Below are 26,479 nucleotides of genomic sequence, written 5' to 3'. Positions count from 1 at the left end.
GTTTTAATGGGGGGGGGGGCGTTTTGAGAATCAGATGCAGAAGGTGAGCCAGCCACCCTCCGTCCATCTGATTGCCTTCATATCTTTTTGTCACAGCCACCATTTCCCTTCACGCATCTCTCTTGACTCTGGGTTGGCACGGTGAAATCTTACCATGAAGACACTCTAGATTTGCATGTCATATCCTTTAGTTTTTTTTGTTCTCCTTTCCTTGCGAAAAACAATGGGGAGCAGATGACATCCCATCTGATGCAGAAGCAGAGTGCCGCTTGCATCAAGAAGAGGCAGAAGAACTGGAGCTGAAAGTCTCTGAAAAAGAAGAAGAAGAAGAAGAAGAGACAGCTGCCCCTTCCGTTGAGACAGAAGGTACCAAAATTTAATCATCAAGTCTGAAGCCCCAGGCAGTTTTGAGCAGTCTGCACTGGAGGCAGTACAGTATTCTAACACAATACATGGTTCTCATTATCATTAAGTAAATCTGGTGGCAAAGTTGCCAGAGAACATTTGCTGCTCAGGGAATGCTTGCAGGTGGCTGGCATGAAGGTGTACACATGGAAAATGTTGTGTCAGGTTATGAGAATGATAGTCTTGCTTAACTCTAGGCTGCCTTTTTAAAACCTGATTTGTCAAAAGCCCTAAAAGAAAAAGAATAAAAGGCCAAGGAATAATACTTGACACCTGACATTTTTATGGCAGCTGATCTTACTTGGATATTCAGGCTTCATAAGGGGGTACTAGCTGGAGCCATGTTCACATTGGGGAGTCTTCTCAGTATGGGATACCTCTGTGGTGCTAGTTTCCATCAGTGGCTTCCTTTTGGCTCTATAGAAGGAGGACTCCACGACTTACAGCCAACCATCTTAGACTGGCATGAGTCTTGTGGAAGCTGCTTCTGCTCTCTTGCCTTTGGGGTTTCTTACTATCTGCCCTGGAAATGAAGGCTTCTCTTGTCATCTTCTGGCTTAATTTTCATCCTGCCCTTCTAGAATTTATGGAATTTGCTACCACAAAATGTGATGGTGGCCACTAGCTTACGTAGCTTTGAAGCAATTAGGCAAATGCATGGAAGACAGAGTTATCAGTGACTATAAGCTACAATTCGTGTCTCTGGATCCTTCTTGTGCACTTCTCAGAGGCCACTATGGGAAGCAGGATAGACTAGGATTGACCTTGTGTCTGGTTCAGCTGCCCTTTACTGCTAAACATATTTCTTTCAGACCTGTAATGAGCCACATCTCCCTCTCTACAAGCAGTGTAATATTTTAGCATCTAAAGCTACAATCCTGTGCATACCTATTTGTGAGTAATCTCCACTCATTTTAATGGTACTTGCTGCCAAGTAAAATGTATCACATCAGGCTGCACCGATCATAGCACTGTGACTGTCTTGTATAACTGGGTGGAATGGTAGTGTTCAAGTTAAGTACCAAGTTGACTATCTGGAAATAAGCAAGGAGGCGGCGGTAAACTCAATGCACTTCATTTGGTTTAAAATAATTATGGACTTATTTGTTGGTTTTCCTTCAGACCCTTGCAAGCTTTGTCTGCCTGATCAGTCACCGTGTGAGAGGGCTGCTCTGCCGACTCCAGCTGAAAACCACAAGGAAGAAGAAAAAGAAGTAAGAAAAGGGATTGTGATTTTCTTCATAGCTAATGCTTGCATACCCAGCTGAGTAAAATGTTAAAAGAGAAACTTGATCACAACCCCTGATTCCATACACAAAATATTTGTAAGCTTATTTTAAATTTTTATTTGTGTTGCTTTATAATAGATTGGCTTGCAACATAAATGCATGTGGAAGTGCTTCTCTCATTGAAACAGGACTGACAAATAATTGGTTTGGAATCTCTGTATAAAAACAAGTTCCAAACATTCTGCCATGAATATGCTTAGAACAAAAATTGGTGAAAAATTAATGGGAATTCGTTTTAAGAAATTAATTGAGGTAGCTGAAGCCACTGAATTTGTGAGAGTGCTGCCTACGTTATATTTGGTACTTGGGGGAAAAAATCCAGAGTACAAAACAGAGGCATCATTTGTGAACACTGTGCTTTTGTACAAATAGTGGCTTTTAATAACAATATTTATTATTCATAAAGTTGCTCAGCAGTCTAAAGCATATTTCAAAAATCAAGACAGGCCCTTCCCACACACTTAGAATCCTAGGAACACAAACCTACCTATGGAGAAGGTGTGATCTCATCCCTGTTGGTGCTCTCATTTTTGTTGTTTTTGCAAGCAAAGCCCGCAGTGCATCCATATATTATTCTGTAAGGACACAGTGCATATGCATTTAGAAAACACTACTCTTCATTTGATTCACAACAATGTATTTATTTATTGAAATATTTATATCCCACCCACCAGCTAAATATCTATAGAACAACAGAAAATACACATCTTTCAAATGGCTGCCCCACCCCCACTGTAAATGCCTGAGTAAATAAAATCATTTTAAGCTAATGAAAGAAAGGCCAGTGCAAGACAGGAGGCCAGCTGGGACACCATCACAGAGAAGGCTCTCGCGTCATGGGTACAATATGTGAGGCCGCTGACACCTTAGGTGAAGCCATGTTTGACTTTTGTACCTCATGCTCTGGAGTTTTCTTAGCTTTTTGAAAAGCTGATTTACTTTGGATGTTAAGAAACAGCTTGCTAGTATCAAGCAGTACTTTTAATTGGCTATATTCTGTGATGAGGAGGGTGGGCGGTGGCGGAATGAGACTTTCGCCTTATTCTTTCCCATAGATTTGTAGGTAAAAGACTCATTTCCCAGAATCTTCTTTACTTCAGTCTTTTGCAGGACAATTTTCCAACTTATTCAGAGCTGAGTCAGTCATTCCTTGAGGATGTGTCAGAAGTCACCCAACAATCATCTTTGCTGGCACTTCGTGTGACTTGAACTAGTGTTATGAAATACAATCCACGTGCCTTGTGGTTTTTTTTAACACAACTTAAATGCTTAAATTCAAAAAAAATACAGAACAAGAATAACAATAGTTAGTAACACCATGTCCAAAAAGTACACAACGATCTAAATAGATATAAAAATAATGCTGTCATAATGCCTGAATAAGTAATAACTCATACTGGCTAGTACTGTAGTCCTTATTCATGTTCCTTATTCACCAGCTGTCTGTCTGTTCTGCCCTTAGATCTGCATCATATTACTGAATCTGTTGAGAGCTAGGGTTGTGAATTAAATTCTCACAGTGGAAAGTACCCAATGTTGCAAGGGAATTCTTAGAAACAAAATCCTCCCTGATATTTACAACTGGAAAATGTGATTTGTTACAAGGGCTGTGTGTGCCCCCCCAGTCCTGCCCCGAATCAATTCAGGAGGCTGGGTTAATATTTAGTTTGGTTCTTTTAGATCCTATGCAACTGGGACAGGGAAGGAGAAATTGTTTCTTCTTTCTTGCTTCCCCAACTGCACTGCAGAATGCAGAAGGGTTCTTCTTGCTGGGTTCTTCTTCACCAGCATGCTTCTTGCTGGTGTAGTCAGCGGAACTTCACCCTTGGTGGACGACTAGCGTATGTGCCAGGTCTGTTTGCCACCTTCCCTCTCCCATGTCAATTCCCCCAACGTGTCTTAGCTCAGTTTAGACCCAGGCATCCCTGCTGCCACCGCCACCACCAACGATGCCACACCACTTTACTCTATGGCCGCTTCTTACTCAGCTATTGTTGCTGTTGCCACCACCAGTATATTGCAGGTAGCAGCTGCCTGAGCTGGACCCACGTCACTACCACTCCCACAAACAAACTTCTGCATCAGCTATCACCATGGGGGCCATAAACAAGTATGAGAAACCAACCTGCAACATGGGGACAGTTCTCCTGTCCCCCTCTCCCCCACGGTTAGGTTCTCTTCCCGCTTAGGACCTTTGCAGTCTTGGCCACCCATTTTTCAATCCTGCTTGGGTCTACTTGCTCAGTACTTTCCCTGTAGGTGACACACTGGCAATCCAGATCCCTGCAGCCAGCAATATTGCATCCTCCAGCCAGTGCCTCATATGAGGAGAGTGTGCATTCTAGAATATTTCCCAGAATTGCTCGTAACAATCTAGGGGTCTGTGGCAAACATGGAGCAGCTGGTATATGTACAAAGTTTGGAACTCCTTGGTCTAGAACCTGCTGGTGGGTGTTTTGTTCCACTGATGATGCTCTGTGTTTTATATCTGTCTGTGTAGGACTCAAAGGAGCTTCTTGCAACAGCGCCCTGCAAAGACGAATCCCCCGATGTACGGTTTTTCCCTGAACCGTTCCTCCCAGGAGAGGAGGCGCAAGTCAAGATCTCTGATGACCAAAAAGTCAAAAGCCCACCTGCACCACTCTCTCCAATACGGTCCCAGCCAGTTGCAATGCCTGAGACCATCACACCAACATCACCTGTGAAATCGCAGCCAGCAACTCCTGCAGCACCTGCATCTCCACCTGCCAGCCCCTTGCCTATTTGTTCACAGCCTTTACCTTCTGGTGAAGCATCCATTCAATCTCCAGGGGAACCTGTGTGTTTCCAGCCAGTCCCAGCCTTAACCTCCACTCCTTTGGCCAAGCTTGCCCTAAAAAATCAAGATGGAGAGATGGAAAAATTGGGGAGCCCTACCACAGCAGAAGAAGCTTTGAAAAGGAATAACCTTGTGGAGGAGTTCTGGATGAAGAGTGCTGAAATCCGGAGGAGTTTGGGTCTCACCCCTGTGAACAGAAGCAGGGGACCAGAGCCAAGCTTTACCATTTCCCCCCTTGAGTCTGCCCCCCTGAAAACATACACCCCTGAGCGTATTTCAGAAGAGAAGGGGATCCACATTGTAAAACCTCAGTCAAAGAAGCCAGTCACAGCAAAGCTAGACAGTGAGCAGTTTTCTTTGCTGACTCCAAAGTCCCCATCAGAGAGAGAGTTGAAAAATTTGAGTGATGTTAAGAGAGAGCTGTCCAGCAGTTCTGGACTGGGTCTTCAGGGCAGTTCATCAAACATGAGAACATTGGCCAGCCAGAGTTTCAACACTTCCGATTCCACCATGCTCACTCCTCCATCCAGCCCTCCTCCTCCACCACCTCAAAACGAAGAGCCAGCAACACTACGGAGAAAAAGGCACCAGGCAACTTGGCAGAATGAGGCTGAGTCTAAGCCGGCTTCTATGCAAACACCTCACCCGCCACCAGCAGCCAATGAAAGGATCCGGCCAGCCAGGGAGCCATCCCAGCCCTCCAGAGAGGAGGTACGGAAATCATTTGTGGAGAGTGTAGATGAGATACCATTTGCCGATGACGTGGAGGACACTTACGATGAGAGGACTGAGGATTCGAGCATCCATGAAAAATATTACACGCCCCCTAGTAGACCGAGGCCAGAGAAGTCTCTTCACCTACATTTTGTTAAGGAGAATGGTGGGCCACCATCAATGGAAGGGGGGAGCCAGCAAAAGAGAGGCCTCCCTCAAGTCTCTGCAGAAGCGAAGGAGCTAGCGGAGGAAAGAATGAGAGCCAGAGAGAAGTCCATCAAGAGCCAGGCCTTACGCGATGCCATGGCTAAGCAGCTATGCAAGATGAAAGAGCTGGAGATGGCCAATGCTGTTGGCACTGCCAAGTTGCACAAGGCATCTACCATGCCTTCAAAGACCAAAGAGCTGTATTTTGAATCCCAGAAGCATTTGGGTATGAAAGCTGGCGAAGGCCCCACGCTGAAACACGAGGCTAGTAGTGACAGGTTCTTTTCACCCTTTGCAGACACCAGTGGGCATGATGGGTCAGTCACATCCTCAGAAGGCTCTGGAGGGAAGAGTAAGAAAAGGACTTCTCTCTTCTCCCCCCGCAAGAACAAAAAGGAGAAGAAGTCCAAGAATGACAGCAAGCTCTCTGACAAATCCAGCAGTGCAGCTGAGGAAGCCACGAAGCCCAAATCACTGTGGAAGTCTGTGTTCTCTGGCTATAAGAAAGACAAGAAGAAAAAGACAGATGACAAATCCTGCCCTAGTACACCTTCCAGCGGGGCCACAGTGGATTCTGGGAAGCATAAGGCGTCTCCAATAGTTAGAGCAGCAGGTATAGTGTCACTGACTGCATTCTTTAGTGAACCTGAAAATCTTTTGCGGATTCCTTCCATGCACAGAATATGAGCCCAAGAGATATTTGAGCAATGTAACCTGTGATTTGGGAGGTGATTAAGGGGGGAGGGGAGAGATAAGCATAAAAAGGCAGAAGAGGAACAAGGAAAGCATGAAAAAAATAGTATTTTACAAAAGCATGGGATTTCTAGTTTTAGCTCGAGGAATAGGAATATGTGTTCCTCTGGATGTTCATGTACCCCAGTTCCAAGCAGTCATGGATGGTATCTGGCGAACGACACACCACAAGCTCCCTTTGAAGTGATGTATGCAAGGGAGATGTATATTTTCTGTGGGTGCTTTCAGGGACTCCTTCAATTCTTGCAACCTCTTTCTCTTTTAAAAATGAAATTGTTGAAACAGCTTTCTTGTGGGAAGCCGGATTGGGGGGACAATTGGTCTGATGATGGTTGAGAATTAGCCCCCTACTCCTAAGCTGCATATTCACACACATGCACATTTGGGGGAGCAGTACACGGCTACCCAGTGGTATCGCTGTTCCCTGCCTAACTGGGAGCAGCTGTTTTATCCACGTGCCCCAAATGGGCTACAAAAGATCCCATGCGTGGACTAGTTTTGTGAGGCATGACTGGACACATCCATGAGTTTCCATTTTGCTGCAACACCCAGACTCTAGGGATATTTGTATCAGCAGCAGTGTTAGGCTTGATGTATGAGTCATCGTTTTCTCCCCCCAGTTCCCATCTCAAGCCTGGTGAAGTCAGTATGAACAGTCTGCTTCATTGTCAACCACGCTTGGGAGTTTAGGATTAGGTTCATCTGGTTCTGTGCCCTGCTCTTATTTTAAGCCACTTGGACAAATCCGTTTGGAGGATAGTGTTCTGAGTGATCTGATGGTTTTCTTTCTCATATATTGTCTGACTCAGTTTATAAATTTTAAAATAGCAGGTTGATTATCTGGAGAATAAGTAATAATGGTGCCTCAGACGAAATCAGAAATATTCAGCAACTTGCAGCTTGAGGCCCAGCTCATAAACTTCCATTCCAGTTGCAATGGTATCGGCCTAATTGGTAGCATACCTTCCAGATAACTTGCTTGGTGTGGAAAGAATAAGTCCCAGCTGTTCTTCAAGAAACATCTACACTGCTTTTTGAAGAAAAGTATTGAAGAAGTATAAATCAAGGCATCTGAGAAAGTTACTAGTGGAGGTGCAAAAAGGTCACACTCTTAGCTCTTCCGCAGATTATTATAATTAATGCCAGCAGCACGATATCTCTTTCCTATGTCATAGAAGAGGAGGGATGTAGTCTTACTGTAGGTAAAACAGGGACAGATAAACCTGTTGTCTATTTGCTTTCTTCCACCGAACTCATAGATGCATAAACACACACTCCTTTTTATCTTCACAACAACAACCCTGTGAGATAGGCTAGGTGAATACCTCAATGTCACCCAGTGAACTTCATGACCAAGTGAGGATTTGAACCTGAGTCTCCCCAGTTCCTGCCCAGTTTGACACTGTAACCACTGCACCACCATGGCTCTCAGTGATGTGGTTAGAAATAAATTTAGTAGGGACCAGGGAGCCACTCCAGTATCCCTGCCAAGAAAACACCATGGACAAAGACAACAAGGGACCAGGGAGGAGAAATGTGTCCTTCAGCATTAAAGAAATTGAGCACACAGAGATGTCAAAGAACATCATTAAAAATGGGGAGGGGGAATCACAAATGGCCAGGGCATTGCTCCGGGAGAAAGGGGTATCTGTTCTAGTCAATGTAGCAGCAGTGGGTGGTGTGTTATTTTTTTCAGACTTCAAGAGACTCATCATCTAAGTTCATTATGATGCCAGCTGCTCCTCTGGCTGTGTCATCTGATTTGTTTCTTTACCATCGCAGATTTGCAACTACGTCGACACTTAAGCTTCTCTGAGGACTCTGACCTCTCCAACGATGACGTCTTAGAGCGCTCTTCACAGAGATCCAAGCGAGAGGTAAGATTAAACTGGGTGGGAAATGTTGAGCTAGCTGTGCTCTTTCAAAGCCAAGATAAATAATAAAACCTTAGGAAAGCTGAAGTGATTAATGTTTAATATTGCCTATTAATTTACTTTAGCTGGGCTGGAAGAAACCTGCAGACAAAAGCCCACTTTTGGATATATCTTGGATTATACTGTAAAAACTCAGTGTTTATGAAGAACATTGCTTTTCACATCTATTAATAACTATATATGGTATCTACATAGGTCAAATGATCTGCCTATCTATACAAACACACTTTTAGCAAATGTAGGAACTGTGACATGCATATTTAGCACACTGCCCACTTAATTGCTTTATATCAGTTGTCCATTGGAGTATAGAACAAACACATTGATCCAGAAATATAGGTCCTCCTGAGGAATCCTCACTTATGGCCTGAAATGCTGGATCTCTTTCCTAAATGATTCCACTGGCTATGTCTCAACCTCAGTTGTGTGATCTGTAGCATCAATTTATCATCTCACATTGCTCCTGTTGAGAATGAGATGCAGCTTGCAAAGCTGGTATGTTTGTTCCAGTTGTTGTTCCTCTGATGTGTATTGGGAATGGCTTGTATGGATGACACCTCATGACAAACCATATCACTGGTTTAGGACTCCATTTCCAAGCTTTATCGGAAAGTCACTACCTCATCAAAGAGGTGCTAAGTTCCTTGCACTGTTCAGTTTTGTGACAGTGAAGAACACCCTACAAGCGCTGTTTCAAATGGCAAGATGGAGGTCTTATTTGCAAGTATGATTATTTGCATGTCGAGTAAATAATCTGTACTTTTTCCTGCTAAAAGATCTGCTTGTGAGTAAGCACTCAGACTGGCCACTTTTATCTTGGATGATAAATTACAGCTCAGGCAGCTGTCCAAGGATGATGATGTAAGCTTGTAAATGTGACTGTCTTTCATACTCAGACGCTGAGTTTCTTCCCATGTTTAACATACCTATATTTGAGCTGTTGTTGTTTTTTATTGGACCCTTCCCTGCCCCCCAACTTCCCACATGCTTGCCTTCAGGCTTTTCCTGGCAGGTTCCACATTACATCTGGGATGCAAAGGAAGGAGGAGGTACCTGGGGATGCTGGAAACAGCATCATGGGAGAGGGTAGTAGTAACAATGTGGTGGGTTCTGATAAGTCATGAAGCAGTTACTTATTCATGTCTGCACAGAGCAGAAGTGGGAACCTGTGGCCTTCCAGATGTTGTGGGATTCCCACTTCAACCTTCCCCAGCCAACATAGGCAATAGACAGGGATGGTGGGAGTTGCAGCCCAGCAACATCTGTAGGGCCTTGGTACCCAATCCCTGGCTTAGAGTCCTGAAGCTGCCTCAACGTTCATATAGCTGCTTAGCATGGATTGGTTAGCGCTTCTACCACATCTGATTCACACAGGTGGCCAACATGTGATGGAGAGTGAGAATTACTTCACCTCTAAAAGGTCATTGGAGTGCTTAATGGTTGTTTTGTTGTGTATTTTGAATATTGCAGACATTCCAGGTATCTTAATCCTCAGCAAAGAACTGTTATTAATATGCATTGAGAGTTGCATCAAGAAGGAATATGTACTGAAAGAGTAGACGTAATTGGTTATTTTACCAATCTTGACTCCTCCAGTTACATGAATGAAAGGATGGTTAAACATTCCATGGACTAACTAATCCTCTCCAGTTCTGATATTGAGCTGGGATGCATAAAACAAAGCAGCTCCCTTACCTCAGTAGAGATACCAGGAGCAGGCTGCAGGATTGTTGTGTCAGTGACAATACATGGCTTGACTGCAGTGAAGGAGAGAGGGGAGCAGCTGTGAGGAAGAAATACACAACTGCAGTCTGTTCCCCATTGCTTAGTTGCACTTCCTAGAGCCACCTTTGCTCTTCACTGCCCCAGTGTGATGTTTTCCATGCTGGTGAGTTGTGAGAAAAGAAATGGCAGGGTGTTGTGGGACGGTCTTAATTTGATTACTAATCTGGAATGCAAGGGTATGGTCTTGTGTGTACCTCCTGAGCCAGTATTTTCTTCTCTCTGCTACATGACCGATCATGAACTGCTTATAGACCAAAACCCAGCAGCTAGCGCTCTCGTTGCAATACAATATCCTCTTCCCAAAGGTTGCCTGTTTGATGTGGTTTACTGTAATGTTTGCGATTAGCTCTTTAGTTGTGTCTGCTGTCTAACACTAGAAGCAGCTTCTAAATAAATGCTGGTATAGCTTCCTGTGGGATATGTGCTTCTTGGAGCTTTGGTCAGTGTATGTGTGTATGTGCTGATGTTGTAAAATATTTGATATACTTAGTATCTGACTGTTCGTTCAGGAATATATTTCCTTCTCTGCTGAAGGCTGAGGTTTTGTCTAAAGCAGGGGTCCCCAACTGTCATGGCTGTTACGGTCATGGAGGACCCCTGCTAGTTACAAAACAGATCAACCTTTGGCCTGATCTACTAGGCTTTTCTTATGCTCTTATGCTAAGGGGGATGTTTGACACTGTGAGTGTCATATTGGAGGACCTAAAGTCTAAACTCTGGTTGCACTTCAGTTTTCCCTTCATGTTTATGCATTTATTTAATGAAGATTAAGTGTACTATGAAAGTACTGAAAGGCAGTGTGACATGTGTGCTTTAAGCAATTCCATAAAAGGTACCATACAACTGCAAAAAAAAACTGGGTACAAAATTCAGTGTTCTGAAAAATCATATTTCATTTTAAAAAGAGTCACACATAGCCTATGAAACAGAGATGGGGAAACTCTGGTTTACTAGCTGCTGCTGGACACCATTCATCCCTGTCCTTTGGCTGAGCTTCCTGGGACTGATGGGAGTTGTAGTCCAACAATTTCTGGAGGGCTGTAGTTCCCCCATTCCTTCTATAACACTTCTGAGATGGGTAATGCCTTGGGGAGAAGCAAGGTTTTCCAGGGTAATTGACCAGGCTCCAATGCCCTGTTTGGCTCTTTGCCCTGCATAACTAACCAAAGCAGCACCACATGCAAATTTTCATTTGCAAAATTGTTTAACTGAGTGCTTTCCAGTGAAAACAGGGTGGAAGGATGCCTAGTTGCCCTGTGGAAAACCATAACGTCTGTAAAGGTAAATCTCAATTCACGTAGAAGATTGGAGTCAGAATTGAATGCCAGACTAGGCATTCATACACAGTTTCATTAGACAAGAAATAGTTATGTGACTATTCCCCGGGGGAGAAGCACAGATACACATATGGGGGGTGGGTATGATCAGCTGCTTTCTCCCATGTGAACTCTGTCACTGCCATAGTTGTCTTTAAACTCCCTCCTTCCACTATTCCTTCTGAATAGTGACAGAAGCTTTGCAGAGCCCTTTTCTTCCAATCCACCTGCTCTGCAAACTTCCATTTGCTTCTGCCTTGGCCCAGGCAAGGATGCAAGCAACAGAAGAGTGAAACAAGGAGAGGGCTCTGTGTAATCCTCTTTTTACTGTTCATGCAGGAGCAAAGAGAGTTAAGCTTCTGCATGCATTTAAGCTTATGATAGTGAATCAGTAGGCTGAGCAACAATAATAACATCTCTTAATTAAAAACAGCTGCTTTGTTGCTATGTTGTACCTAAATTGGTCTGGCCTGGACTTCCATAAGTTGTGATCCCTGCCATCTCCCAAGCTGAACAGTGCTCCCAAGCCATGTATATTAGTGCACCAAGAGTTTGATGAACCAACTCTTTCTGTTGCCTGTGACTACCAAAATTGGCAGCGGGGGTTGGGTAGGGTTGTACATCGTGACAGGCTACAATACATGGCTTGTAGGTTGCATTTGGGTTTGGGTCACAGGCAGTGCAGGCCTGGTCAAGTATTTGTTTCCTGATTCTGAAACATTCACCCACATACATAGTGCCATGTTGCACTTCGAGCAACCTTTGTGTTTGTTACTGTTCATTTTGTTTTCAGCGTTTTAATGTTTAACTGACTGTGCTCCATTTTACGTGTGTGGGTTTTATTATTTATTTATTTTTGCCTTTGCCATTCCTTCCCCCTCCCCCTTTTAAAGTCGATTTACGTCCCACACGCCTTGGCATTCAAGAGATCATACGCATCAAAGGTAGTGTCTCCATTCTCATTGACTGGCCACAGTTGCATGCATTCCCATTATTAACCTACCAGAACTATAGTCTATGTCCCATCTCCCTGCCTTTGTTTGTACTAATGTAATTCCTGACTGTGCATGTATGAAATGGTTAAAAAAAAATAAGGGCAACCTGATCAAGAAAATGCCAAATCCTAAACCTTCATGCTCACTTGAAATGCATGCAGTATGTGCATCAAGGATCAACCAGAGAGAGAAAACCTCTTGATCTTGGTTTGTTGCTTTTTGAAAAGGTTTTAAAGGGTATTTTGCTGGACATATTAGGTACTTACTTATATCTGGTATAAATTGAAAATATTTTACTTTATTATTTATTGCATTTTTATTCTGCTCATCCTCCAAGGAGATCAAGGTGGCTTACAAGATTTCCCCATTTTATCCTCACAACAACCCTGATAGGTAGGGTAAGCTGAGAGGAAGAGATCAGCTGAAGGTCACCCAGTGGGCTGAATGGAGATTTGAGCTTGGATCTCCCCAATTGTAGTCCTCTACTCTAATCACCATGCCACACAGTAGCCTTGGCCATTATAATTTATTGATATGTTTCTGTACACTCCATATAAGTCAGTGTAAAAATATAAGTACCGCATTTTTCGCCCTAGAGGACGCACTTTTCCCCCTCCAAAAATGAAGGGGAAATCTGTGTGTGTCCTATGGGGCGAATACAGGCTTTCGCTGAAGCTTGGAGCTCTCCAGGCTTCAGGAAGCTATCAGCAATACTGGGGAGCCCGCGGGAGGTCCCACAGGGCTCCCCGCGCTGCGGATAGCAGCCTGCCACCCGGCGCGCGAGGCGCCCTGAAGCAGAGCGGCCCTCGCGCCGGGCAGACATCCGCAGCGTGGATGTCCCGCAGGGCTCCCTAGGCTCCGGATAGCAGCCTGCTGCACGAAGCGCAGGGCGCGCTGAAGCAGAGAGCCCTGCGCTTCGGGCAGACATCGGCCAGCCCCACAAGCTCGGGGGACAGCGGGGAGGCGCAGCACCGCCATCCCGCTGTTCCCCGACCTGGTTTGGGGGGGGGGAATAAAGGGAATTTTTTCCCCTTTATTTCCCCCCCAAAAAACTAGGTGCGTCCTATGGGACGAAAAATACGGTATACACATAGTTAGAGTGCACAAAACAAGCATCATTTTAACAACAACAACTTTTGCAAATACTTGTGTTCATTCCCACAGTTCTCCAAATCATTTGGTTAATTCTGAATTATTGATAAAAGCTGGTTCCAAATTGCAGTCCAAGTAACATATTGTTTTAGGGGGTATCACAATATCACCTCAGTTGCCCCTCTTCCCATTCTAAGCACATTCACATCAGTGGCTGTAATTGGTTTTGTACCTGTTCCATTTCCCTAAGGAACTCTTGAGTTCTATGTGAGTATGACCTAGATATGTCAAACTGACTTCTCAGCAAGCTAGAGTTCTCAAGATTCTTGGGAGAAACCAGTATCAAGTTTGTTGTGCAGCGATGCCTTCCAACTCTGCTCACAGGTTATATTCTCATGTTACCATTTTGTGTGTCGAAATCTACACATCTATGAAGGCGTGCACATTGTAATGTGAGAGTTGTCATCCAGATGTGTTTTCTTCTTTTGGCGTAGTATATGCTTCAACTTCTTGATGCATACATTGAGCCAAATGGGAAAGAAGTGTGCAAGCATTCTCAGCTCAGGAAATGCAGGTTTTCCTGCTGAAGTGTGGATTTTAACATATAAAAATAATATGAGAAGTAGCACTTGGTTTCAGGTTGGAGTCTTGAATAAGAAAGAGGCAATTCACGGATTTGCTTTTCTCAGGGCAAACACATCACTTTTACACATTCTGTGGCCAAATACTTACATAAGCTACCAGTGAAACTGTTAGGTATGGGCTTAGTGGGGCTCCAAAGTGATCTTCCTGTGATTTAGCATCTTTTTAGCACTAATAAACTCTGGTAACGCTAATGACTTCCAATCTCTAATCTGACCAGGATTTCAGCCACCCAAATCTTGTTGACTTGATTTTTTAAAAATGGCATGAAGGTAATAGGGGATGCTGGGATATTTGTGTCAGTGGGGGGCTGCTCTGAATTGTCAAGGGAGGATAATAGGTTAGGAAAACACATGCTCCACACATCTTGTTACAACATAGATGTGAATTCTCAGCCCCAAAACAACTCTGTAAGTTGCATGTCTATCTTGAAACTAGTTGTGTATATTATTGATTTTGACAAGATGTTTAAAAGACACTGGAGCATGTGTCCATAAAACTGGAAGACATAGGCAGCTTATAACCCCGTAGAGCTAGTTCACACCACAAATTTATAGCGAAGTTGTATGATCAGCAGGCCCATGTGACACAACTGCTACTTGACCATTTAAGACTGCTGTTAGGGTGCTCTCACAGTTGTATGCTTGCCTAGAATGTTTTTATGTGAGCTGGAAGGATATTTGCGTAGCTTTCCTCATTGCGTTCTAGTTTTGTATGTGCTAAGAATTGACTTTGTAATATAGCAAAAAATTCATATTGCCATTATTCCCTCTTGCAGGTTGAAGTGATTACATAGGCCTTTAGTGCATTACATAGGCCTTTAGATCATGAGTTTCCTCTATTGTTGCATTGAAAATGCAGGTTGAGTGGTTCCATGCCCTGCTGATTAAGTGATTGGTAGGAGTTGCAACCTGGACTCATGGTAGCACAAGGAAATAGGCAGTATACCATGTGCTTTAATCTACAACGAACTCTCAGCCTACTTCGTAAGATGATTTGGTCATGGGTTTATTTTTTTTACTTTGCCTAGGTCAAAAAGTAATACAATAGGCTCCCTTCTTTGTAAGAAAGTTGGTGAAATCAGGGACACCTCCTATCTTTAGGGCAAGCCACAAGGAGAATTGAAGAGAATGCAGCTGTAACTGGAAGCTCTCTGTTAAATCACTGCTTTGCACCTGATTCATGCCTTTCCTTCACACCTTACTTCTGCACCAAGGCCCACGCACTGCACTGTTAGCACTCAAATTGACAGTTTGCCCACTGAGAAGAAAGCCCAGCAAGTAGCACCTTCTGTTCCTACTTATTGAGGCTGACAGCTTTGTTGTAAGGGTCTGAAATGCATTCCTCTCTTTATTGCTGCAGAAAGCATACACGGAGGATGAGCTCAATGCCAAACTGACCAGGCGGGTGCAGAAAGCTGCTCGCCGTCAAGCCAAGCAGGAGGAGCTGAAGAGGTTACACAGGGCTCAGGTAAAGCCATAATTTTCATCCATAATTTCCAGGAAGAAAAATTCATGAGCCTTTAAGAAGATGACCTTCTATGTGCACATCTTTGCAGTGTCCATCAGAAAACTGCATGTCTTGAGGAAGGTCACATTACATTGACCTGTCTGGTGGTATGGTCCTGACGTTTCCCCATAATTAACTGCACTTCCTACATGTAAGGTTTGATACATATTACTCTCTTGTTGCTGCCTGGAGTGCCGCTTTTGTAAGACACCAGTATGAGCAGTTGCAAGCGATATACCTATATACACTTCTGCCTTGTACGGATCCGAAACAGTAGCTGGAGAATGTGTGACTTATCAATATCCTGAAGACACTTCACACAGCAGCACAAACAAAAAGGCATATCCCTGCCCTGAGGAGCTTTCAGTCTAGTTTTTGACCAAATGGAGACACAGGAGAGGAAGGTGGGCACTGGGGCAAGAGGAAGAATATACACAAATTCATATAACTCAAATATAGTAGGGGGTTGTGGTTAAGAGATGTTGTGGAAAAGGTAGGATTTGAAGAAAGATTCCAAAATTATTTGAAGGTATTTTTGAGAAAGGTGTGTGAGTACTTCCCACACATCTAGGGCTTGTCCATACTTTGCTTGTCCCATGCCTAGAAAACATGAGTCTGAGAAGTTTTCTGTTCGCCCCGCTGCTTGCCTCATGAAAACCCACTCTTCAGTGCTAAAGAGTAGATTTCCCTGGGGGAAAGCAAAAGTACAGACGAGCCCCTGGTCCCCATAGTGCGCACACCCTGAATCCTTCACCCACCATTTTTAAGGACACATAGAGAGCATGTTGCCGAACCAGGTACTTGGGGAGGAAATTCCCAGATTGGCCACTGTTTGGAAAACATCAATGCTCTCTTTTCCCCCAGGAGTTGATCATCAGCTACAAAACCTTAAGGCCCCTCTGGTGTGTGCCGCTGGAACAGCTCTTAGGTGGCGCTGGTCTGCTTTGGAAGCACTGGAGATTCTTGAAATTAGTATCCTGCCATTTGAACACAGGAGAATGAGGACCTATGTGTGTGTTTTCCCTCTTTTCCCATAGATTATCCAACGACAGCTGGAGCAAGTAGAAGAGAAGCAAAGGCAGCTGGAGGAGAGGGGAGTCGCTGTTGAGAAGGCTCTTAGAGGAGAAGCAGGTACCTTCCAGTCTTCCATCTTGTGTTTTTCTTTTCTTATTACATTTTTATGCAAAGGTTCATAGCAACCTGTGTGCTAGCTATACAGACTGGTCCCTTCCTAAGCTGCAAGTTCTTTTATTAAATTATCTTTTTAAACAAATGAATTAAAATTCACCATTTCCCTTCTCTATCAGATCTTGGGCTTCTCTGCCTGTGAAGCTACCTAAATGGCAAGATCCCTTAGCTGAGTTTCATTTGCTCTGAAAATACGTCTCACTTCTTCAGGACAAAGTTTTGTCCAATTATTAGTTGCATCTTGGAAAAAGGTGGTAATACATATAGGTTACCCATCTGCTAGCTTTCCTTTAGGAAATAAAACTTGGTCGTGGCAAGGAAGCCTCCACTTTGCCCAGCAAGATGAAAAAGAGAAGAAAGTAATTGATATAAGTTTGTGTTTTTTAATTCACTGTGCCTTGAATCAGCATTAGCACCCTCATAAGGGACCATCACAGAACAGCCCCAGCAAGTACCACATGATCTCTGCAAAATCATACACAGCTTCAAGGCATGTGGAATGAAATTCAATACAACATGTGAAACAGTTGTCATCGTCATCTGCTGTTAATGGAATGAACCTCTATACTTAATGGCCTGGTCTAATGAATGGTACTTGGAATTAACATAGATGAAAGACATTAAGAGCAGAACTAGATGTTACTGCACACACAGGACTGCTACTGAAAACCCAAAACTCTGTATGTAGTCTTCTGCCCACATACCCTTCTTAATGGCCAGTGAAATTTGCTATGCAACGTGATGTCGTCACTCTTGACTTTCCCTGCCTCCCTCCTTCCTTCATTGGGTGCCGAGGTGAGAGAATTCACTGCAAGACATTGCATGGTGAGTTTCACTAGACCTTATGAGGCAGGAAGACGTAGTAATGAGAATACTGTTTTACCTGTAGCCCTGTGTCTGCCATAATGTCTACTTCATCCGTGGGAGAGAACATAGTTAGATGATGATTTCCTCACTTGACATATCCTACCACTCCTTCCTTGAGAAACGAGTAGAGACAAACACACAAAAGCCCAGGTTTTCACATGATCCATTTACCAGAGGTGTAAGAGGCAACCTACTTGGTGAAAATGAATTTAACTTAATTTTGAGATATGTAAAGACGAGTAACCTTTTGTTATACTGACCTTAAGTTTGGGAGGGAAATGTAACTAAATTGACTTTCCTCAAAAGAGCCTGGAAGAATTGTTTTTCTGCTTTGTTTGAAGCTTGGATTGACACACTGAAATTTCCAATAGGAATGTGGTAGGATTATCAGTGACCAGACAATCAGTGCACTAAGAACAGATACTACCTGAACATTACACTTAATTATTACAATGTATTTCTTTTTATTACAATGTATATCCTGCCCTGTTCTGAAATTTCCTGGTAAATAACAGCCTATTTGAGACAGATATAACAATATCAAAGGCAACACAGGATGAATTAAATTTTAATCCCTTGTGTGCTATCCTTGACCACCAAATGACACCCCAGTTACTGGAGACTTTCCCTACCTGTGTTAGATACCCAGGTTTTGGCAAATCTTAAAAAATTAGGAATTCCATAATTGTGGATTAGACCTCAGGAAGCCTTATGTATCCTTACAGTTGAAAATTACTTTGCAGAGAGTGGCCTACAGTGATCTTGGCACCTGCAAGGGAGCCCCGGGGAGGGAACTGTGTGGGACTCAATCTCTTTAAAATTGAAACCAGCAACATCTAGTGCACCACAATCACAAACTGAGCATCATACCTTGTCCTTATTTTCAAAGGCAGTCTTCCCTAAAGCTACATACAGATATTAACATTTTTGAGTTAATGAGTACGTTTTGATAGTGCCATCACCACTAGCTGCCCAAACTTGCTTATTTTATCCTGCAGTTGACTCCTGCAGTTTAAAATGCTTTTTGCAGGCTTTCAGAGTCATTCTTGTTGCATCAGAGAGAATTTGATTGCCTCCAACTTGAAAGGGAGAGAATCTATAGAGAATATGTTTTGGTAGGACTGCAGAGTGCAGCTTTTTGCTAGTGGTAGCTCACAGCATCAGCTGGGGCCAAATAATGTACTCAGTCCAACTTAATCCCTGGAATACTTTTACAACTATTTAAATATTGTTGTTTAAATTGTTTCATAAAATGAATGCAGGTATATAGTTTTAAAAGAATGGAAAGAATTATGCATCTCTACATTCAACAGTCTACAGCCATCTCAAACTCTTTTTTTGTCACCTGACATTCATTTCATTGTCCCCCAGCATCCTTATAGGTGGTGTCATCAGAATTTGAGGAGCTTTGCAAACAACTGAGGGCTTTACTTGCCACACTTCATGGGCAGTGGTGGTGCTTTGGCAAATTATTAGAGATGGCTTTAGATATCTAAAATGTGATGGGGAAGTGGAGAGGGAGAGACAAATGAAAAGGCTGGCTTATTTTTGGGCCTCACAGGTGTGCCTATGAGTATTAATAATTGCCTTTTGAATTCAGGATTTATAGCTGAAAGATGTCCATATTCAGTAATCCCATGAAAAATAGACTGTTAATGGGGCATGCTCTTGTTTCTTGAGATGAGATAATTATTAATTTTTTAGATTTTCATGTGCCTTAAAACCTCTTTTTCCTTACACACCTTCAATATCAGCAGTAACTTATTTCAGTATACTGTCCAAACAACCTTGACTGCCTTATGTATGCAGTATTGGCCAAACCGTTATTCCCTGCAGACTACAGTTACAAAGCCTTATTCTCTTAATGGCTAGTAATAGGTTTGCTGGAAAAGGAGCTTCTGCTTTGGTAATGCAGATGGGAAGAGAACACCTTCCCCAAACTACCCATTCTTTATTGTTAAAACAGCTTCCTTGTGTATGAGATAATTAGAATTTTGTGTCCATTTCACACAAGACTTATTCTACATTGATACTGCTTCTCTTGTTAGGAGCATTGCATGCACACTTTAACACGGGACAAATACACAAAAGCTCTCCTACTATGTGCACTTGTGGTGAAACAGACACAGTATGTGCTTATCATGTTGTAGTAAACACACAGCATACATGCCCTTGCCGTATGCAGACATTGTTTTTACATAGGAAGTGATTTTCTGCCTGGAGCACTTTTGTTCACTTTCTATGCTACTTTATATCTTGAAAACTGAAGTTCATCTTATTGTGTGACGTGTCAAGGGAACCTACTTTGTGCATTCCATAAACAGCCCAATGCACTTTGGTATTCCAGGCAGAAAATCCAAGTACAGTCGTACCTTGGAAGTCGAATGGAATCTGTTCCAGAAGTCCATTTGACTCCCAAAACATTTGGAAACCAAATTGCAGCTTCTGATTGGCTGCAGGAAGCTCCTGCAGCCAATCAGAAACTGCGGAAGCCCTGTCAGACGTTCGGATTCCAAAAGAACGTTCGCAAACCGGAACAATCACTTCTGAGTTTCCAGCGTTCAGGAGCCAAAATGTCTGAGTTCCAGGGCGTTCAGGATCCGAGGTACGACTGTAGTGCCCTTTACTACTTGGTAGTAATAATAATTATAGTTCGGTGGCCTTTAATGATTTCCCCCAAAATATCTGGCACCTGAGGCCAACTGGCTCAGCTTGCATAATAGAAGGTCCAAACCTATCTTGACCAAAGTTAAATTTTTGATCATTGGACCAACTCTGACACCAATTTTCTTGAGTCTGTCGTGGTGCTTCCTTCTCAGGGGTTGAAACTAAAGTAACAATTGACATTTTATTTCTGATTAGAAATAAATTAATTTAAAAAGTGTCATCCTGGAAACACAAGGAAACCCTTTATGATGAGCAGTTCAGAGGATTTAAGTCTTCTATACATATTTTTGTTCGCTTGAGTTAAGTGACCCTAAAGTCTGCTGCATACATCATTACTGCTTTAATAAGGCTGTTCATAGTTTACCAGAATGTATAAAGATTTCCAAATGTTATATACTCCCAGCAGACATTGACATGATTATTAGGCATACTGGATGCCCTATTTAAACTGGAGGGGTTTTCATTTGGGTCAGAATGGAGACTCTTTGTAGAACATATTTATTTTAGGGGAAGAACCCTTACAATCAGCAGAAGGGGCATGGCGACTGCTTAGTTTTTCTTAGTTATATGGTGTTGAGTTCGTTGCCCAAATCCAGACACCTCCGGCCCATGTGGCCATTTCATGTTTCCTACTTCTGACAACACATCCTATAAAACAGTATCTGCCATTTATGGAAAGTGATCGCAGGAATGTAGATGTGTGAGAAAAGTTACCAAAGAATTGGCTATGCCCTTAGCCTTCCCAAGGCCAATCTTACATGCAAGATCCCAGATTCCATTGGGCTTGTTTATGGATTTATCCCGGAGGTGAAAAAACTTACCAAAAAGAAGCTGCAAGTGTGAAGACCCTAGTACTTTTCTGGTTGCTTAGCTAACACAAAACAATGTAGCTGAATAAAAAGAAGGATGAAATGAGAAGACCCAGCCCAACGCCTTCCCCTGCTCTCTTGAATGGAGATGTATCCTTGCCCGAATTCCCTCCCTACTGGAGAATGTTTGTGGATCCTTCCCCCAAAATAACAGTGCAGTGTCTCATCTTGATACAAACCAGTATAGGTGACAAATCCTCATACAGAGTCCAGCCTGCTCTCCTTCTCTGCCTGGAAATCCATGCCTGCCTGTCCTCCCTGCCTATTTACCAGGGAATACTTTATCCTCCCCCCGTCTTTACAGTATATACCGTATATATGTATGTGTATATATTTATTATAGAGTTGCATGATTTCTTGTTTCTTCTGTTTCTGTCTCTCTCTCTTTCCCTGTCTTGCTTCTCTTATGTATGCAATTTCTCTTACAGAGTGCTTTGAATCCTGGGCAGGGAGTGGGGAGGGCTAGCAGGGGTGGGTACTTGAACCAATAACTCTCTCTCTTCACCGATTCCTTGTTGTAGACTATTGGGGAGAGTCTTATTACAGTGACCTCATCGACTTGCACCTGGGTGGTATGTATGGCAGAACCTCTTTGCTGGCACTAACCCTGCTGACACCTGCTCCCGCCACCCTCTCCCTCCACCTACTTCTTTCCATCCCTGGCTCCTCACAAGCAATGAGAAGAAACCAGTCTTGCACCTAATTGATTGGCTAGGGCACAACCCCTTTTCCAGCTCGGAGGAGAACTAGCAGTCCTTAATGAGCAGTGTTTTGGAATCGTAGAATCTCACAACTGCAGAGTTGGCAGGGACCCTGAGGGTCATCTGGTCCAGCGCCCCGCAATGCAGGAATCCTGCTCACAGCCTTCCCAGGGTGGGCTCGAACCATCAGCCATCTAGTTAACAGTCAGATGCACAATTGGGCAATGTCACATGAAGTCTAGGATTTTTGCAAAACACCCCAGTGACAGGTGGCGGGGGGAATGGTTTCCATTGTGGTTTCCTGTAGGAAAACAACCAGGAATGAAAGTGGAAGAGATGTGCAGAAGTACAGAGAATTTATTTCTCATCACTTTTTGAATATTAAACCCCTTCTCAAGGGTTGATTTTTTTTTACTCTTTTCCCCACCAGGATAAACATCTGCACCAACTTAAAATAACCTTTCCTGAGAAAGAAGTTTAATACTCAAAATTTGTCGGGCAACATTTTGAAATTTTTCCTTTTTTATTCTGGGATTCACTGGAGGCCTGATCCAAAGTGTCACATGCTGAGTTCTGTGCATGCACAGGGGACTCTCTTGTAAGCTGGGTGCCTTCTTTTTCCTCCAACACAATAATACTGGAGAAACCATTTCTGAAACATGGAGGTAAAAAACCCTGAGTCATCTCCTCCTCCTCTCTCCATTGGTGACATTTAAGAATTTCAGTCCATGAAAGGTTACGCCATAAAAATGTGTTAGTATTTAAGGTGCCGCAAGACTATGTTTTTGCCGCAGTGTTCTAATTTGACTATCCTTCTGGCATTTAAAAATGTGTAGTGCCACATTATTGCAATGAAAGACTTCCCATTCATTTTGTGGCAGCCAATGAAATGGAGGGGGACAAGGAAGTACAATATTATATGTTGCTTTTTTTAAAATTTCTAAGCATTGCAGGGGATCCAGGAAGAGGAGAAAGAGAGACATGGGATTGCTGCTCTTGCCAGTGGTCAGTGTCTGCTGTGAAAAGTAGTTGTAGCTTGAATGTAGTTTCAGGTGGTGGTGCTGTAATGAAAAACAGAGGGACCTCTGGGGTACATGTACAGGACTTTAGCTAAAGGAGCTCTCTGGATCATGGCCTCTTTTCAAACTTCATAATTTAACCTGGGGTAGCTAACCTTTGAGATGTTGTTGAACTACAGCTCTCATTAGCCCTGACTGTTGGCCATGCTGTTTGGGACTGATTGAGGGCCATAGGTTAGCCACCCCCAGTTTAGCCCCTAAATTTAGTTGTGCTATGCATTTTGTTGATAAGTAAATCCAAACTATTGATTAGATTTTTCTTCCCAAAGATAATCTAGCACTTATATACTTTATTCTCCCTCAAGGATTGTCCCCAACCCTCAAAGAAGTGACAGCTGCCCCCTCAACACACTTTGTTACACTTTATAAGGACTGCTATATTTTCTTTTTAACTGCTATGCTTCTTTAAATACCATTGCCTGTTATTGTAGGGAAAGTTGTACAGATTATCACACTTAATCCGCACTGCCAAACTGCAGTCTGAGTGCTAGAGTTCCTACAAATGGATGGGTGGCCAGGAGAGTACACAAATGTTACACATGCCCTGTCATTTCTGAAATTAAAGAAGAGTTTGAACAAGCCCTCAGATGGTATCCACAGGCTCTTTCTCTTTCCTTGTGTAAAGTTCATCCTCAAAGATCACCCCAACATGATATAGTTCCTATTCTTTTCTCTTTTTTGTCTTTCTCCCCCCGCCCCACTCCCATGTATAGTGACTTTTTTATGAATAACACCCCCCACTCTGCAGTAGTATTACAACTTTAACACAGGCCAGCACAAATTGTGTCCCATCAAGCTTACCGGTCATGTATTATGACATTGCAGGTACTTGATAGCCTTCCTGTTTTTGCAGTCTGAGGCAAAACAAAACATCAGATGTTGCTTGAAACCCTGGTGGGCTACATTTGACATTGTGGGTTACCAGTCATGCAGGACTGATTCAACACATCTTTGGTACTACAGCTGTTTTCCAAGGTGTCTTAAATTCTGGTCCTTACTCCTTGGGAGTTGGTGACAGAAGGATGTATTGCCAAGTCTCCTTAAGGTGACTTTTGTATATCACTAATGTTTTTGAACTATTGCTGCATCTCTTCCATAAAAATCAAGCAAGCTACCCGTGTTCTTCAGACTGGCAGTTTGCAGGTTAAGGAGACCAACAGTGTTTTGTGGTTTCAACCCTCATAGTTTAGAAATAGGTAAGTGGTAGCCCAGGAGGTTATAGGCCCCCAGGAATTTCCTAACTTGGCCCTATCATAGTCCCAAATCTCAAAGGGTCCCCCTTTCATTATTTTGCACCTTTCCTCCATGCAAAGGAGACATAGACCCTTTCTTCCCCATTGTGAGCAGCAAAATGCTCTGCCAGTTTTCTCCCTCCACACTTCAGCCGCTGACATGGAAGCCATATACAGAGGTCGGTTTGGAGAGTTAAGTGCCTGAGGTGCTTGGCCACCAAACTATTTCTTGTTTTAACATGTTGTGGGAGATAACAGAAAGATTTAAGCCCTTTCTCCATGCCTCCACTCACCTGGAGTCAATCAGTAGGTGGAGCAAATGCTGTTGGCTCTCCAGCCCTGGCTCAAAGCAAAATGACACATCCCTGCTAGAAGGAGTTGCTGGCTCCTCTCTGGAGGCCAGTGCTCTGCCTATGTGGGGTTTCTTTCCAAGTGTGCCGCTAGGGGGCATTGTGTGCCCACAGACAGAGATGTAAAAGGGTTAATGCAAAGTTACACCTAACAGGTCCTGCTCCTAGCTGATGCAGCTCCCACACTTCCTTCTCCTCCCCCCCCCCTTCCCCTCCTAATTCCCTCTTGAAGGCAGCAGTCTTGTCATTTTTGCTAACAGTGGCTTTAAAAAGTAGTCAACAGAGTCATTTAAAGGGACACTGTCGTTTTTCACGTTAACTAACCTCACTTTCTGTCATAAAGAACTAGCATAAGTAAATTAATAAATCTCATTTGCTTCTCACGATTATATCCTTTCCCCCCCTACATTTCCTGTTTGGATAAATGTACACAATATTAGCCATGGCTACTTCTTCCCTACACTTTTGGGGTTTTAAAGACATTTTTTATTTTTTTATTTTTGCTAGTTTCAACTCCAGCCCAGATAGCAGTAATAATTCACAATTCCGAATGGAAGATCATTATTATTTTAATCTATCTTGATTTCTTTCTTTCTTTATTTTAATCCCCAGCAGAAAACTTCACTACTTGGCAGTATCCCTTTAAATAAAATGCAGTGTTATGTGCAGAAAAAGACACACGTGGCTTTGTAGTGTTAGTTCTTTTTATACTCCTCTGTGACTGGTGTTTGTTCAGTACTTCCTCACAGGGCTGCCAGAGTGCTCAAGAGTCACTGTAGTGTAGGGGCTAAGAGGCTGTGAGCTAGGGAATCCCTGGTTCAGACCTCACCTCTGCTGTTCTCACGAAGCCACCTTGGGGAAGTATGGGCTTAATAATGGCTGCCTTAAATGGTTGCATATAATACATTTCTATGCCTGTTGTAATAGCTATAATAGGATGATTGGTTTGAATAGCCAAGGCACTTCACAAAGCACCGCATAAATGCTAAAATTTATATATACTTCTAAAGGCGGTGAAAGAAAGTCCTCTCCTTCATCTTGCCAGTAAATGTAACCAATGGGTCTCAACCTGAGTTGACTTCTGCATTCACAATGGGTTCTGCTCAAGATAAAGGAGGAAACATGTTCCGACCACGTTCTTGCTATTCCCTGGGCATATGTTCATTTGTGATCCGGCTACTAAATGCTCTTGCTTTGATACGAGAGAGATTCAGCGTGCAGATGTATTCTTAGGACCCCTACAGAAACAGTTGCTCTATATGGCAGAGATATATGCCACACCCGTGAATGCCTGCGCATGTTCTTGTATGGCATATGCATGGCCTAAGAAATGCTCAGCAGTCATGGCTTGATCACCTGGTGAGTACAGGAGAAGGATGTTGTGCTGAGAAGGGGCTCAGTGCAGGCATTTCCTTCTCATCACTTTAGGTGTTTAGCACCAGCAGCAATTTCGGGTGCTGGCATGAAGGTGTTTCCCATTATTCTTGGTTTGGACTCCAATATCCATCATTGGAAGCAAAATTCCAGTGGCTACATTCAGGGCTATTGGTGCTAAGCTCCAAACCCTTTGGTCAGACTCATACTCCAGCTGTTTCCTTTTTCTTAAAGCCGCTAAGCCGTTAATAGCCGCTAAGCCGTTAATAGCCGCTAAGCCGCTAATAGCCGTGCTTCACAAGACAAAAAAACCGCAAGACGAAGAGACTCGCGGAACGGATTAATTTCGTCTTGCGAGGCACCACTGTATTGTGTAATAGTAAAATGTATCTACTAGCCAGAATCTTTTTGGATGTCTCTAAGTGATATTGGAATAATTATTTTTAAGCACTAGCAAACCAGGGCAAAAGAAGGCAGTGGTGTAGCCAACAGTATCAAGGAGTGTAGAGGCAGTACTGGTCTCTTGGCATGTAAGGAGTCAGTTCCAAGGACTCTGTAGCAGGAGGAAAACATGGTTATCAGCATTTGATGTCAATGCCAGGCTTATGGCTGAGTAATCTTGCACTGGAAGAAAGGGGAGGTATAATTGATTATAAAACAGAGTTGATCAGAGATGGAGGGGCAGGTCTGACA

General features: G+C 43.2%; 1 protein-coding gene across 21 annotated transcripts in view; it reads left to right on the top strand.

Moving 5' to 3' along the window:
* Window positions 1-26,479, top strand: part of MICAL3 (microtubule associated monooxygenase, calponin and LIM domain containing 3) — a 181,789-nt gene that overhangs the window by 142,787 nt on the left and 12,523 nt on the right. For 17 of the 21 annotated variants that reach the window (XM_077935209.1, XM_077935204.1, XM_077935210.1 and 14 more), the window contains 8 exons: window positions 235-366; window positions 1,528-1,619; window positions 4,195-6,046; window positions 7,969-8,063; window positions 12,115-12,165; window positions 15,313-15,420; window positions 16,497-16,590; window positions 21,572-21,622. In XM_077935209.1, the coding sequence (XP_077791335.1) occupies window positions 235-366; window positions 1,528-1,619; window positions 4,195-6,046; window positions 7,969-8,063; window positions 12,115-12,165; window positions 15,313-15,420; window positions 16,497-16,590; window positions 21,572-21,622 (2,475 nt within the window). The remainder of the gene's footprint in view (window positions 1-234; window positions 367-1,527; window positions 1,620-4,194; window positions 6,047-7,968; window positions 8,064-12,114; window positions 12,166-15,312; window positions 15,421-16,496; window positions 16,591-21,571; window positions 21,623-26,479) is intronic. The other 4 variants (XM_077935200.1, XM_077935208.1, XM_077935219.1 and 1 more) reach the window with 2 other exon arrangements.

This window comes from Podarcis muralis, chromosome 10 (assembly GCF_964188315.1).
Source record: "Podarcis muralis chromosome 10, rPodMur119.hap1.1, whole genome shotgun sequence".
In the NCBI taxonomy this organism is placed as follows: Eukaryota; Metazoa; Chordata; class Lepidosauria; order Squamata; family Lacertidae; genus Podarcis; species Podarcis muralis.
This window is presented reverse-complemented; position numbering and strand designations above follow the sequence as displayed.